General features: G+C 37.6%; 1 protein-coding gene across 1 annotated transcript; it reads right to left on the reverse strand.

Annotated features, from left to right (window-relative positions):
- Positions 1 to 2,301: 2,301 nt before the first annotated feature.
- LOC145010073 (uncharacterized) lies at positions 2,302 to 2,757 on the reverse strand. Its single transcript, XM_078968662.1, has one exon. It carries the CDS (start codon positions 2,755 to 2,757, stop codon positions 2,302 to 2,304), a length of 456 nt encoding a protein of 151 aa, XP_078824788.1.
- Positions 2,758 to 16,480: the final 13,723 nt, after the last annotated feature.

Genomic DNA, 16,480 nt, shown 5'->3' on the forward strand with positions numbered 1-16,480 from the left:
CGATTAAATCAAAACTATAAAATAAAAGAGCCAAACATTCATACTATGTGTTATTCGATAAAAAAAGACAATAGTCATATATATTTAATATGATTAAGTCAAAAACAGTAAATAAAAAATTCAAAAAATTGAAGAAAAAACACATTTTTAATATATCACAGAGTCAAGAAGACCTAAAAACTTAATTCACCTAGAATTCTTGATTATAAAATCAAAAATCATTTGAATATGATTATAAAGTCCAAACAATTTTTTATTAGCATTAATGGTGTGAGAAGTCTTCGATTAGGATTATGAGAAGAGACTTCTCACACCATTAATGCTAATAAAAAATTGTTTGGATTTTATAATCATATTCAAATGATTTTTGACTTTATAATCAAGAATTCTAGGTGAATTAAGTTTTTAGGTCTTCTTGACTCTGTGATATATTAAAAATGTGTTTTTTTTTTCAATTTTTTGAATTTTTTTATTTACTGTTTTTGACTTAATCATATTAAATATATATGACTATTGTCTTTTTTTATTGAATAATACATAGTATGAATGTTTGGCTCTTTTATTTTATAGTTTTGATTTAATCGTATTGAACGTGTATGAATGTTCGGCTTTATTTTAATATTAATATCAATTATCAATATATGAAATTATTAATGCCAAAATTTTTTAATGCTTTATATTTTAATTGAATGTTTTTTATTTTGAATGTGATTATGTGTTATCTCACTCTAAGTATTAAAGGTACACATTTTATTCTATTATTATATGTTAGGTTGCAAACATCGGCGTCGATGACTTTTTGATGTTCTATTTTCATATTTTATGCCAATATACTTTCGTTGTTTATATTATTTTGAACATTATGGTTAACCAATATTAATTATTAACCAAAACCGTTAACCCATAAAAACAATTAACTATAACCAATATCAATCATACCCAATGGCTACCAAAATGCATTAACCAATCATAATGGTTATGATTTGGTTTTAACTAATAACCGAACCAACCCCCCCCCCCCCCCCCCCCCCCACACACACACACACATATATATATATATATATATATATATATATATATATATATATATATATATATATATATATATATATATATATATATGATTAAATTACTGAAATCGACCCTAGGGTTTGATCAAAATTGCATGTTTGGTCTCTAACTATTTTTTGCACTCGGATCGTCCCTATGGTTTGATTTTATTGCGTTTTTTATCCCTATGGTTTGATCAAAATTGCACATTTGATCCCTAATTTTATGTATGTAAGAGACGAAAAAAGTAACAAAATCAAACCACAGGGACGATCCGAGTGGAAAAAAAATTAGGAATCAAACGTGCAATTTTGACTAAACCATAGGGACGATTTCAGTAATTTACTCTCTCTCTCTCTCTCTTTATATATATATATATATATATATATATATATATATATATATATATATATATATATATATATATATATATATATATATATATATATAATTTTATATATATATTTTGGACTAGTTGAATTCTTTTGGACTAGTTGAATTCTTTTATATGAATTAATAAGTCATGTACAACCTTTTGGACTAGTTGAATTCTTTTGTCTTTTAACTAAAGACAAAGTTTATATTTTATAAACTTTGAATTTATAAAAATTAAAGAATTCTCCTTCTTTCAAGAGGTATGGCCAAAATTATTATTATACAAAGAGATGTTTCTTCTCAACTTTCTTCTTATGTCCCTTATGCTTCTAAAAGGTTAAAAATATTATGTGTTATTATAATATTTTGTGTTGTTGTAAGAAAATTCAACTACGAGAATGTAGGAGTCCCAACATCCACCGAAATCAATAATGCAGTCTCACAACATATCTTTGAGCGTATGAATGGTCTACTCGCTCTGACCATCCGTCTACGGATGATAGGCAGTGCTAAAATGCAACCTCGTACACAGTTCCTCGTGGAACCTCTGCCAAAACCGTGAAGTTAACTAAACATCCCTATCTAAAACAATAGAAACTAAAACACCATGATGAGCAACAATCTAGCGCATATAAACACCAACCAATTTCTCGGCCGACGAGCTCTCATGGATGGCTAAGAAGTGGCCACTCTTGGTCAACCATTCCACTATCAGCTAATTTGCATCAAACCCCTTAGTCGTCTGAGGTAACTTGGCGATGAAATCCATGGTGATTTGTTTCCATTTCCACATGGGAACCTCTAAGGTTGAAGCTTACCATGTGGCCTCTAGTGCTCAACTTTGACCATCCGACAAGTCAAACACCTCTCGACATACTAGCCTATCTTCTGCTTCATGCACGACCACCAATAGCTAAGTCGCAAATCTTGATACATCTTGGTGGCTCCAAGGTCTATCGAAAATCTGGACTTGTATGCCCCATCCAGCACATGTTGTTTGACCCCACCAAAATCTGGTACCCATATATGACCATACCGGGTCAATAATCCACGACTATCGGTGGAAAACCTACAAATCTTGCCTCTGAGTCGCTCCTGCTTCCAGTTCTCTTTCTTGACTCCCTCAGCTTGAGCCTCTCTAACCATACCCAATAATGGCGAATCAATCGAAATCCTCATGCAAAGGCTCCTAACAGTAGACCTAGCCGTCTTGCCGCTCAGAGCATCGACGACCACATTCGCTTTCCCTGGGTGGTACATAATCTCACAGTTATAATCCTTGACCATGTCAAGCCACATGTGTTGTCTCATGTTCAGATTCGGATAATCCATGAAATATCTCAAACTCTTACAATCCGTGTAAATGGTATAACGGACCTCATACAGGTAATATCGCCAAATCTTGAAAGTAAACACCACTGCTCCCAACTCCAAATCATAGGTCGGATAACAACCCTATGCGGCTTCAGCTACCGGGAAGCATAAGAAATAACTCTCCTTCGTTGCATAAGCACCGCTCCCAAACCAGTGATGGATGCATCACAAAATACCAAAAAATCCTCAACACCCTTAGGGAGGATCAATACTGGGGCCTCACATAACTTCCGCCTCAAAGTCTCAAATACAGACTACTGCTCAGGCCCCCAGCAGAAATCCACGCCCTTCCTCATCAAACGAGTGAAGGGTACCGCAATCTTGGAGAAGTCCTAAATAAAGCTCCAATAATACCCTGCTAATCCTAAGAAACTCATGATCTTCGAGGGAGACTTTGGAACCTCCCACTACATCACGACCTCAATCTTGACCGGGTCGACCAAAATCCTGTTCTTATAACATCCCAAAGTTCTAGATGAAAATTTTCATTTTTGATATAACAATTCATAAAACGATTTATAGAAAACATTATCAAGTTATTTCATTTCATAAAATCCATAGATGATATGTCTCAAAAGCATGTCATAAGACAGTAACAATGTCAGAGTACAAATCCCAAGAATCTCATATGCGGAAAATCGTGTGTGTGATGCGTTGCTACCGTGCCGGCTCCTTTCCCTCGAAGAAGAGGGACTTGAAACAAAAACTGTAAACCGTAAGCACAAAGCTTAGTGAGTTCCCCCATCATACCATATACCATACACTATACATATTGTCTAACATATTCGGGTACTGGACTACCCCTTTGGTCTCTTTCAACCGGTAACTGCCTAGAATATCAGGGTGTTGGCCTGTCCCTTCGATCTCTTTCAACCAGTAACTGCCTAGCATATCAGGGTGCTGGCCTACCCCTTCGGTCCTGTCGACCGGTACCTCTCCTAGCATATTAGGGTGCTAGCCTTCTATAACATCCGGACTTCTAGGTATAGTATTTATGTAAGTTTTTGGGAAGGACTATTAAGCGACTCGACGAGTTGGTGCTACAACTCGTCGAGTAGGGTCGTGATATGCCACATGGATTAATGATCTACTCGACGAGTCTGAAGAGCCGACTCGCCGAGTAGACACTGTGAAGGGAAACCCTAAATCCCTGGGTTTGGGGCCTATTTAAGGGCACTTATAGCCTCATTTGTGGCTCACCTTCACCGAGAGTAAACCCTAATTGGCCATTGTGCTTAGATAGAGAGTTTTGAGATAACTTTGAGTGTTTGGTGCATATTTTGAAGAGAAGGGAAGGATTCCAAGTAAAAGGAAGAGAAGGAGCTGTTAGATCTATGGTAATTTCACCCTAGAGCTTCTGGGAAAGGTATAAAGCTTGCACCTTTTTTATTTTGTTGAGTAGATATCATGATTTGGGAGTTAGGGATTTTTATCCATATAATATGGAGACCTTGAGTGTTTTGAGTTCATATAGAGGTTTGGACTTCAAATCCGGACCATGTGAGGTCCCTACAGTCCAAAAGTCCCTACTTTATTCAGCCATAATCATACTCTTGAGTGAAAAACCCTTATTGAGGTATGTTTTGGCATTTCAAGCCCTAAGTGCCATGCATGGATGTAAAGCTTATGACTTTACGTGATAAATGAGCCTAAAGAGTGTAGATCTAGAGTTTGGGAAGGTTTTCTGCCTTGAAATCGACTGAATGAGAAAAGAGTCTGAATGGACTCGCCAAGTAGAGGAGCCGACTCAACGAGTCGGTTAGGGGTTGTCCCGATGAGATGGTTATGCTATAACTAGGCGAGTTAAGGGTTAACTCAATGATATGAACTTTTACGAAGATTCCGAGGAACGATTAAACTCGACGAGTCACACGAGTACACACGGAAAGTCAGGTCAAACTTGGACTGTTGACCTGAAGTTGACTTTTGTTGACTTTAGGGTTGGCCAACATGAGTATAGGGACCATGGAGGGGTAAAAAGGTCTTTTACCCATTCCAAGAATTTGAGAGAAAGAGAGAACAACCTTGCTGTAATTGAGTACGAATAGAGTACTAATTAGAGATGGTTATCCTATGTATTAGGCGGAGGCTAGTTTGAAATTTCTGAGCATGAGACTTGTACTTACTAACTTACGAGGTAAGTCGTCTCACTATACTTACCATGAGTGGTATCCTTGTGTGACTGAGATGCCTTATGTGCTTGTTTGTATCATAGTGCTACTTTGCATATTATTCTTGTGATTTATGCTTATTGTTGTGAGCTTAATAAAGTTAGGGACGGAGGGTCCTCCCGAGTAGTGGGACCGGAAGGTCTCCACTGGAACACATTGACCATAGGGTCATATTGAGTTAGCCTTGGGTGGCTAATGTGATATGTGTGGTATTTTGGGGGAACTCACTAAGCTTTATGCTTACTGTGTTATGTATTATGTGTTATATGTTTCAGGTACTTCTACGGATCACGGGAAGGCGTCGGCCTGATTGTACACACATCAACAATTGAGTGGTGATTTAGAGGATCATGGAGTTTTGAAATATGAACAGTTTTAATATGGGATTTAATGATTTGACTTTGTGACATTTTGTATTTATGGAGACAAATGTTTTTTTTTTTAAATTGAAAAATTTGGTTTGAAATTTCACGTTGTTCCACCTACCCCTTCGGTCCTTTCGACCGGTACTAGGGACTATTTCACCCTTTACTTCTACCACATAGCATCCTAGTGCATAAACATATAATTCATATACTACCTAGCTTATCTGGGTGCTGGCATACCCCTTCGGCCCTATCGACCGGTATTGGAGTCTATCTTACCCCTCCTACCACTATCACATAACATCATAGCATACTAGCACATAAAGCATAACAAATAGGGACATACCAAATAATTATCACAAAGACAATCATCTCTACTATAGCTCTTACTAGTGGGTCAGCATTGGTGCCTTCGACCCACTTCTACTGGAAGGTAACTCACCTCAATGTCATGAAGTAGCTGAATTGTCCTCGGCTCCGGGATCAACTCTCTTCAAACTCCTACACATAAAATCTCTTTTAATTATTATTTCATACTCATAACCCCTTTAAGGGTCAACTCTGGTCAAAGGTCAAAGTCAAAGTCAACATCCTGGTCAAAGTCAACATCTTATTTGACTCAACTCGCCGAGTTCCTTGATCCATGAAACTCTAGATATCTCGATCCTACTCATCGAGTTCTTTCATGAACTCGTTGAGTTCCCCTTCATACAAAGTCGGGACATTTTACTCACAACTCGCCGAGTCTCTCCTTGAACTCGTTGAGATCCTCAATCTTCATAACCCAAAACCATGGACAACTCGCTGAGTCATCTCCTAGACTCAACGAGTTTGATCAACAACAGAAAAGGTTGGGGGACCACGACCCAACTCGCCAATTTTTATGAACAAAGCGTCGAGTCCCCCATAGTATAAACCAATTCAGTCGTTTCTAGTCGGGTTCAATGCTTCCAAACCATAGATCTGGTTCCCTAGGACTAAGTTACCACATAAAGTTGCTAACTTTATGTTCATGCATGGTGCCATGAAGCTAATAACATCAAAAATGATGGGTTTGAGCCAAAAGAACATCCTATGTGCTAATGCAAACCCTAATGCTTAGATCTAAGTTTTACAAATTGTACATGCAATCATCCAAGGCTTATAAACCCTAGATCTAGTGATAATAATTCAAAATTATAATGACCAAAACAGATCTAGAAGATTACCTCTTGTTGCTTGCTTGAATCTTCTTGTCTTTAATGCTTAGAGTCACAAGTATCACTCCTCTAATGGCTTACAAACACCAAATAGCAAGAGGCTAGTATTTGAGAGAGGGAGGAGGCACAAAAAAAATCAGCTCTAGGGTTCTTTTAGAAGCAAGTGGCCGATTTTTGTAACCTAGGGGTCTTATTTATACTGTGAGCAGCTAGGGTTTCAGTCAAACCCCTAATGGACAGCTTAGACATTAAGCAACCCATGGAACCTTCTGGAATAAGGTCATGGACGAAAATATGATGGACATTCATCATAATTTCGTTCACCCCTTGATCCATTAGGTTTCCCAGCCCAAAAATCAACCATTACATATTTGACATTTTAAGTCCCCTTTATTCAATTAATCTCTTTTAGTCACCAAATTAATTCCTAATTAATTTATGACTAATATTAATTAAATAATATGATTTCTCTTTTAGTATATTATTCTTATAATATATTAATAAACCATAATATCTTCTCTCTCTCTCTCTCTCTCTCTCTCTCCATAAATCAGCCTGTCAAGTTGCTATGGTGAAGCCAACCCAAAAGGACCATGCACAACCGGGTCAAGTAGCTACCAAATATGGTTACGGGCTTAGACACTAATCCAACAGACTCCCACTTGGATAAGTCTAGTAACCATAAATGCAAGTAGAATCTGATTAGCAATCGTAGCTCTCAAAGACGCTGTCGAACTCTACTCTTATCAATAACATGTCCTTTAGATAAGGCATCGTATAATCCTTTGTTCTTGATATCGTGCGGACAATCACATGGAACATAGTCATACTTATTATCCAACAGTTTGTTTCTCGATCTCAAATTCGTCTGACATGGAACTTAATTGAACACATCAGTTTAGTTCTGACTGGGCCCAACACATAAGTCAAACCAAATCATCAAGGGGCCCTGATATCGCTTTTACCCTCTTAGGATAAAAGGATCAAATAAACTTCGACTTATATGCATTTAATATTCACTAATTAAATCATACACAACAACGCATTTTATAACATCAAGTTACTGATGCGTTTTCGCATTATCATTGCACAACCAATCATCAAACAATAAATCATATATCTAGGTTTTAAGACCATATGATATTATCGTCTTGCGATCACTCGTGATAAATTCCATGAAGTGATTCCAGCAAATGTGGGTCTATTCCAATGGTCAAATCTTATTCATAAACACTCATGAACGTTGTAGCAAACTTTTGCTATGTCTAATACCTTTCAGACAATCTACACACCAATTCATGACAGTCTTCATTCATACCTACTTCCAACATATGAACGACTGTGGACCATTCGAATAATCTTATTATTCAGGAAGTCAAAACATGCAAAATGAAACAATAGGTAAACAATTAACACAAGATAGTAACTTTACTTATAAATAATAACATTTATTTAATCATCAAATGTCATTTGCATTTATCTATTACACGTTTCTAAACTATCTAATCTAAACTAATATCGTCCCTCAGCCCAATGCTCCTAGCATGCTGTAGGTGCTTAACCCTACTCAGTCCCTTTGTAAGCGGATATGATGGGTTATCCTCTGATGATACCCTCTTAACTATGAGGAGTCCTTCTTCCACCCGATGTCAAATGAAGTGATATTTTCTATCAATATATCGAGATCTACCATGATCCCTTGATTCCTTGGTCAAGGAAACCATTCCTTCATTATCACAGAAATTTTTGATAGGCTCTTGTATGGCTGGCACAACTCCAAGGACTTCGATGAAATTCTTCAGCCATATTGCCTCCTTGGATGCTTTGCTCGCTACAATGTACTCTGATTTGCACTTTGAATCAACTACAGTCTCTTGCTTGTAACTTTTCCAAGTCACTGCTCCTCCATTAAGGGTAAAGACCCAGCCCGACTGTGAAGGGTAATTGTCCCTATCGTCTGAAAATAGGCGTCATTGTACCCTCGCACCTTTAAGTCATCACTCCCACCGAGGACTAGAAATTATTCCTTGGTCCTCCGAAGGTACTTAAGGATATTCTTGACTACGGTCCAATGTGCTTTTCCAGGGTTCCCTTGATATATGCTGACATTGCTCAAAATGAAGGCTACATCAGGGTGAGTACAAGTCATAGCATACATGATCGAGCCAACTGTGGAAGCGTAAGGTACTCGACTCATCTCTGCTATCTCGGCTTTGGTACTCGGACTTTGAGTCTTACTTAGTTTGGCATTACTTTGGATTGGTAACTCCCCTTTCTTGGGATTCTCCATACTAAAAACTTTTTAGTACCTTGTCCAAGTAAGTATTCTAACTAAGTTCTATTAGTCTTTTATTCCTGTTTCTCACTATCCTTATTCCCAAAATATACGTAGCTTCTCCGAGGTCCTTCACAGCGAAGCACTTTCCGAGCCAGGATTTAACTTCCTGCAGTGTTGGGATGCCGTTTCCTATGAGCAGTTGTTGGGTCAAAATATGGTTTATACTTTGCTTTTCTAGGCAATTATATTTTTCTGTAATATTTTTGGAGTTTACGGCCGTAAACACCTTACGGCCGTAAACCCATTTACGACCCATGTTCTCCAAGTATAAATATAGGTGTTAGGGTGAGGAGTAGAGATTGATGAATACGAAGAGAGTTTACGGCCATAGAGCACTTTGTGCGTGTGAATCTTTTGTATCTGGAACTTTAATTTTATTCAATTCATACAGAGATTCATATTATTCTTCTTCTCCTTCTCTTCTATTTGATCTGACATCATCCGTTTGATTGGGATTCCGCACCATCAAATGGATCTGATTGATACACAGGCAGATTAAGGACTTACAATTGGTATCAGAGCGAAGTTATATCAGTCAATTTTGTCAGATTTGGGGCATTATTTGATCTTATTTTCGAAATATTTTTGCGTTTTTGGATAGATCTCGCAAAAATAAGGGGGGTTTGTTCTTCGTGTTTTTTCATAAAAAAGGGTTTTTGATCGAGTTTTGGAGCAAAAAGAGGTGAAAAACCCATTTACGACCCATGTTCTCCAAGTATAAATATAGGTGTTAGGGTGAGGAGTAGAGATTGATGAATACGAAGAGAGTTTACGGCCATAGAGCACTTTGTGCGTGTGAATCTTTTGTATCTGGAACTTTAATTTTATTCAATTCATACAGAGATTCATATTATTCTTCTTCTCCTTCTCTTCTATTTGATCTGACATCATCCGTTTGATTGGGATTCCGCACCATCAAATGGATCTGATTGATACACAGGCAGATTAAGGACTTACAATTGGTATCAGAGCGAAGTTATATCAGTCAATTTTGTTAGATTTGGGGCATTATTTGATCTTATTTTCGAAATATTTTTGCGTTTTTGGATAGATCTCGCAAAAATAAGGGGGGTTTGTTCTTCGTGTTTTTTCATAAAAAAGGGTTTTTGATCGAGTTTTGGAGCAAAAAGAGGTGAAAAACCCATTTACGACCCATGTTCTCCAAGTATAAATATAGGTGTTAGGGTGAGAAATAGAGATTGATGAATACGAAGAGAGTTTACGGCCATAGAGCACTTTGTGCGTGTGAATCTTTTGTATCTGGAACTTTAATTTTATTCAATTCATACAGAGATTCATATTATTCTTCTTCTCCTTCTCTTCTATTTGATCTGACATCATCCGTTTGATTGGGATTCCGCACCATCAAATGGATCTGATTGATACACAGGCAGATTAAGGACTTACAATTGGTATCAGAGCGAAGTTATATCAGTCAATTTGTCAGATTTGGGGCATTATTTGATCTTATTTTCGAAATATTTTTGCGTTTTTGGATAGATCTCGCAAAAATAAGGGGGGTTTGTTCTTCGTGTTTTTCATAAAAAAGGGTTTTTGATCGAGTTTTGGAGCAAAAAGAGGTGAAAAACGCTCTTTTTCACGTAATATTTGAAGTTCACGGCCGGCGGCTAGGGTTCCGGAGTTTGCGGCCCGAGGATTCACGGTCCGAGCTTGCGGCTCGGAGTTTACGGCGTCGGACTTGGCCTCGGTGGTTTACGGTCTCGCACATCGGTTTGCGGCCAACGTCCTCGCATCAGCTTCCTCGCCTCGCACAGCGTTTAATTAAAAAAAGAGGGCGTGCCGGGTTTCGAACCCATGACCTCCTTATCAAGAGCACTGCGCATTACCATCTCATCTAGCCATATCATTGTATTTTTATTTCGAAATTAAATTTATAACATGTCCTTCTCGGTTTAAACTTTCAAAAATTAGCACTTTTAACCCAAAATTCAATTCCGTTTAATTTTAAATTCCTTTTCATCCAAAATAAAAATAATTAAAATAATAATAATAATAATAAATAAATATAAATATAAATATAAATTAAATTAAAATTAATAAATAAAATTATATTTTAATTTTTGATTTTAATTTTTAACTTTTGACCTTAAATTTTGACTTTGACTTCCAAGTTTGATCTTTGACTTTAAACTTTGACTTTTCGTTTAACTTTTAAATTTTCAAATTTAACTTTTCGGGTTGACTTTTAAGTTTGACTTTTCAAGTTTGACTTTTGAGTTTAACTTTTTAAATTTGACTTTTAAGGTTGACTTTTATAATTAAAGGGTTTGACTTTTAAGTTTGATTTTGGCTTCTAGTTGTGCTTTTTAATTGATTTTAAGGTCTACGAGGGAGTTGAATAATGAAAGAGAGTCGTTAGGATATGTTAAGACAAAATTTCAACATTTTCGATTATATTCCTGGAGAAACCCTCGAAACTCAGTTGCAACGATTTACTACACTTATTACCGAGATGAATATAGCTGGGATCTTCTTGTCTAAATCTAAGATAAACAAAAAGCTATTGAATTCACTTCCAAAATCGTGGGATATGGACGTGGCTATCATCAAGAAGACAAAAGATCTCAATCGTCTTAGTCTTGCTGATGTAATTGAAGAACTTGATGCTTTGAAGTGTGGAAATACAATGAGTTCTGCAAACATCTCGATCAATGAAGTTTCAAGTTCTCAATCATGTGAAGTTTCATGTACACTATCTAGTGAAGATATGATTAAATTTCTTCGGGAACAAATTGATTTATTAAAAAGAGAAGTTGAGGACCTGAGATATGAAGGATATCAACTCAGGAAACGATAGAAACCCCTGAAGGCTGAGTTAGAAGCAAAAACCAAGGACTTTAGGAAACTTCAGGAAGAGTATAGCAACAAGTGTGAAAATTATGATTATGTTAAGAGACAACTTGCTGCTGTAACTGAAGAGCTTGACGCTTTAAAAATTAAGTATGGAAAACTAATGTCAGTTTCAAAAATTATACTGCATCAAGTCAGACAATCGAGTCCTTATATGAAACCCAATTAAAATTCAAAGAAAATCAAAACAAGGGTCTAGGGTATGATAGTGTACCTCCTCCTTATAATCTGTAACGCCTGTGTTTCTGGGCTTGCCATTTTTAGCAATGTGATAGTCTAGGTTAACCTTTGTAACCTGTTTTGAAATAATAGAAGTGTATTATTTGAGTATTATGTGTTTTGTGAATAATTGCTTAATTATGTGGTTTGATTAATTAAGAATAAAAACAAGCATCAAAATTTAAGTGTAAAATAAACTTGATATCCTTAGATAATGTTGTAGTAGTTGAAACAAGGTTTCCGAGGATATAAAGAATGCCGAAATCCGAGTTATAACGAAGAAGTTATGACCTGTCGAAGTTTCGCGACAAAACCGGCACCGCTGAATGACGTAAAAAGTGAAATTTACGTTAGAGCGATACTTAACCTTAGTGATCTAAACGAGAATCGAAGATCTCGTTGTTAGTATCAAAGCGATAAAAAGTTAGGCGAGAACGGACGTCAAACGAAGAAGTTATGAATTTATAACGAAATTTTCTGTCCCAACTTATTAAAAATAAATAATAAAAATAAGATCAAAATTAGCCGACGGAGTCTAAACGAAAGTTGTAGAGCGTAGTCTCACCTTCGCGTGGATATAAAGAACGTCGAAAACGGAGTTCGTATGAAGGAGATATGAATTTTCGAAGTTTATTAAATAACTAATAATTAAATTTAATTATTAAATTCGGCCTTATCCGAAGACGAGTCACCGGACTCATCCGGAGTACGCCCCGCGTACTCGAGTATGCCCAACGCGAAATGTCGACACTTTGGATGACGCATGCAGTGACGACTTCGGAGCCATGTACGCCCCGTGTACGAGGAGGTTCCAGCCTCTTATAAATAGGATGCGAGGGGTCCGGACATAGTTGCTCATTTCTCCTCCGTTTTGTGCCGAAGCTCTACGTTTTTACCCCCAAAGCCCCGGTAATATTCCCGAGTCCCGAAGCAAGTCCCGAGATCTTGAAGATCCCGAGAAGTGTGGTTTCCGAGCCAAACCTCTGCCTGCGAGAAGTTCAATTTTTGTGAAGATCTTCCAAATCTATCGAAGAATACTACTTCTACAAGCCGTAGTGCTATCCGATCATCTTCTGATCAAGTGAGTGTGTAGTTACTTTCTTCTAACGCATAATTATGAAGTATTTTATACGAAATACGTGTTATGTGTATAATTTTGTTGTTATGTGCGTGAATGTATATTCACTCTCTTCAATCTCATAGACCTGATTTGTTTTCTATGAAATACGTGTTATGTGGGTGTGCCTCATCTGTTATGTGGAATATATATTGAATGAAAATGCTATACAGGTTTTAAGCTATGTATAAAAATATATATTTTTATCTACTAATATGTTGGGTAGAACATGGGTAGATAGTTGGTGTGTAATAAACAGATGAGAGGCCTCGATGTTGTTGTTGTTGACCTAGTTATTCAGTGGAGTATGGATAACGACCACAGACTCCTTCTAGACAGTCTCGTGGAACGCTAGCAGGTTCATAACCTGTAGGTGTTGTGAACGATGTGTTCACCGGTGTACTCTATCCCCCTCATGGTTGCCTTTAGGATATCTATTGTTGAGGAAACCCCTTAGCAGTAATGTCCGTCCCGATGAAAATCCTAGATTAGGTCCCTTGTGATAGATGTTGTTTTAGGGACGTAAAGTGAGGATAACGGGAATGGGTAATCGGGATAGTGATTGGTTGGTGAAATTAAATATAATTTATTTATTGTGGGTTGAAAACCCTATATGCTCACCAGGCTCCCAAGCCTGACCCACTCAGTTTTATTTGTATTACAGGAAGTGGCGCAAGGGCGTAAGATGGATGAACCATCAAGTTGTTTTGTTTACAAGTCTGTATATGTATATATTTGTTGAATGACTTGTAATGCTATTGTTTATACTTAATGGTCTGTATCGGAACATGACACCCCGAGTTTTGATTATATAATGAAAAATACATTTCTTTTATGAAATGCTTTGGTAAATATTGTTTTATCATGTTTTGTTTTTGGGAACAAATTCCGCAACTCTTTCAAATCAAAAGGATTTACTCTGAATTTATTTTAAAAGCATAAATGAAAATCGGTCTTTTCTGGCCGTGATTTTGGGGATGTCACAGTTGGTATCAGAGCATTAGTTTAAGGGAACTAGGAATTTGTAGGATTTCTAAACTGAAACTTAGAATGCTAAGTGGAATTTGAGATGTGTGTCTGCTGGATTCTAGACACAAGCACTAGTTTATTTTAGGAACGTTGCCTAAAATGCTTTTATGTGCTAAATGTTATATGTTGCCATATATGATATTATTTGTTCGGATCTACGGTTTGTTGCCAACCAGATCTGCAGGTTTATGTGTTTAGGATTCTAAGCGTATGTATACGATATTAGAACTAGCATGTAATCGTTTCGGAGTGATAAGGATGATTTGAAAATCTATCATGATCGAAGATCTAAATTTCACCTTATTCGGTGTGTAGATCAAAAATGGTGAGAACAAGGAGTGGCGTTGGAAACGTGGATGAAAACAGGAACCAACCGCCAGTGATTGAACAAATACCAGTTGTAGCAGCAGCACCAGAACCAATGACGATGGCTGGGGTGCAAGCCATGATTCGGGCTATGTTAGCCGAACAAAGGGAGGAGATGCGACAAATGTTGCATAATAATAGGGACGAACCTATCATACCTATTGAGGAACCTAAATTGATTCCCGAGCAATTGGAGGAAGGGAACAATAGTCGCATTATGAGTCAAGTTGGGAATCAAGAAGAACGAAGGAACAATCCGGAAAGGAGAAACAACAACGACGGGCGAATGTACAAGAATTTCTTGGGCGCCAAACCGCCAAGTCTTTCTGGGAGCCCAAATCCTGTTGAAATAATGGATTAAATCTCCGAAATGGAGATGGTATTTGAAAGTTGCGACTGTAGCAACAAACAAAAGACTATCTTTGCAGTCAGACAACTGAAGACTGGAGTATTAAGTTGGTGGAAGTTGTTGGCAGATACTATGCCACGAGGAGAAGCCCTGAAAATGTCATGGGAAGAGTTCTTGGAACAATTAAGGGTGCAATATTGTTCAGAGATAGATCTAATTGATCTGAACAATGAGTTCCAAAACTTGAAGAAGGGGAGGATGAGCGTAGACGACTATGCTATGACATTCACTAAGAAAATGAAGTTATTTCCATACCTAGTGCCAACGGAACTCTCCAATATCGAGAGGTTTGCTAATGGACTGTCTGCCGACTTTGGCCCGACAGTCAAGATGGCAACTACTCTAAAAACGACTGTTCGTGCAGCTAAGAATGTGGAGGCCCAGCAGAAGGAAAAGGGTCTGGAAAGGATAGAAGTTGGTGAAAAGAGGAAGTTCTATGGAAATACAGGGTCCAATAAGAAAAAAAAGTTCTCGAAATCTGGTTCGAGGGGAAGTGGAGGCGAATCGAAATGGTGCAACAAATGTAAGAAGAAGCATCATGGAAAATGTGAGGTAGTGGCCACATGCTGCAAGTGTGGAAAGCTAGGTCACTATGCCAATGAATGTACCCTCACTAAGAAAGTTTGTTAATGTTGTGGTGAGGAGGGATACATGACGAGGGACTGCCCGAAGAAGAACGAGGCAGCTAGACCTAACATTCCGCCAAAGCCAAAGTCGAGAGCATTCCAGATGACACTGGAAGCTGCTAAAGATGAAGCTGATGTCGCTTCAGGTACCTTTCTCGTTAACAAATTGCCTGTTCAAATTTTATTTGTTTCTGGAGCCAACTACTCCTTTATATCGCATGAATTTGGTAGATAACTAGCCTTGCCTGTTGATAGACTAGATAATGCTTTATTAGTCGAAGTTGCTAGTGGCAAGTTTGTACATGTTAGCCATCGTATGAAAAAACATCTTAATCGACCTTAATGGGAATAAGTTTCACGAAGAATTATTGCCTATCGAACTTAACGGACGTCGTGTTAGGAATGGATTGGCTTAGTGCCAATGATGCCGAGATATTGTGCAAGAAGAAGATAGTTAAAGTGAACCCGCCTGGGAAAGATTCGTTTATGGTGTATGGGGACAAACCCAGAGTGAATTCTGGAATCATTTCCCTAATGAAAGCAAGAAAGTGTTTGACCAAGGGATGTACATCATATTTAGCATTCATGATTGATGCTAAAAAGGAGAAGAAGGTGATGCAGAGTATTCCTGTGGTGTGTGATTATCCGGAAGTATTTCCCGAAGATCTTCCTGGATTACCGCCTGATCGACAAGTGGAATTCCGTATTGACTTGTTACCAGGAACAACGCCAATTGTAAAAGCACCTTATTGATTAGCACCGACGGAGATGAAGGAGCTGATGATGCAAATTCAGGAGTTATTGGACAAAGGTTTCATTAGACCTAGTTCATCACCCTGGGGAGCTCCAGTGTTATTCGTGAAGAAGAAAGATGGAAGCATGAGAATGTGCATTGATTACCGAGAGCTGAATAAGGCAACAATAAAGAATAGATATCCGTTGCCGAGGATTGATGACCTATTCGATCAACT

The sequence above is a fragment of the Lactuca saligna genome, chromosome 8 (assembly GCF_052625555.1).
Source record: "Lactuca saligna cultivar CGN05327 chromosome 8, ASM5262555v1, whole genome shotgun sequence".
NCBI lineage: Eukaryota > Viridiplantae > Streptophyta > Magnoliopsida > Asterales > Asteraceae > Lactuca > Lactuca saligna.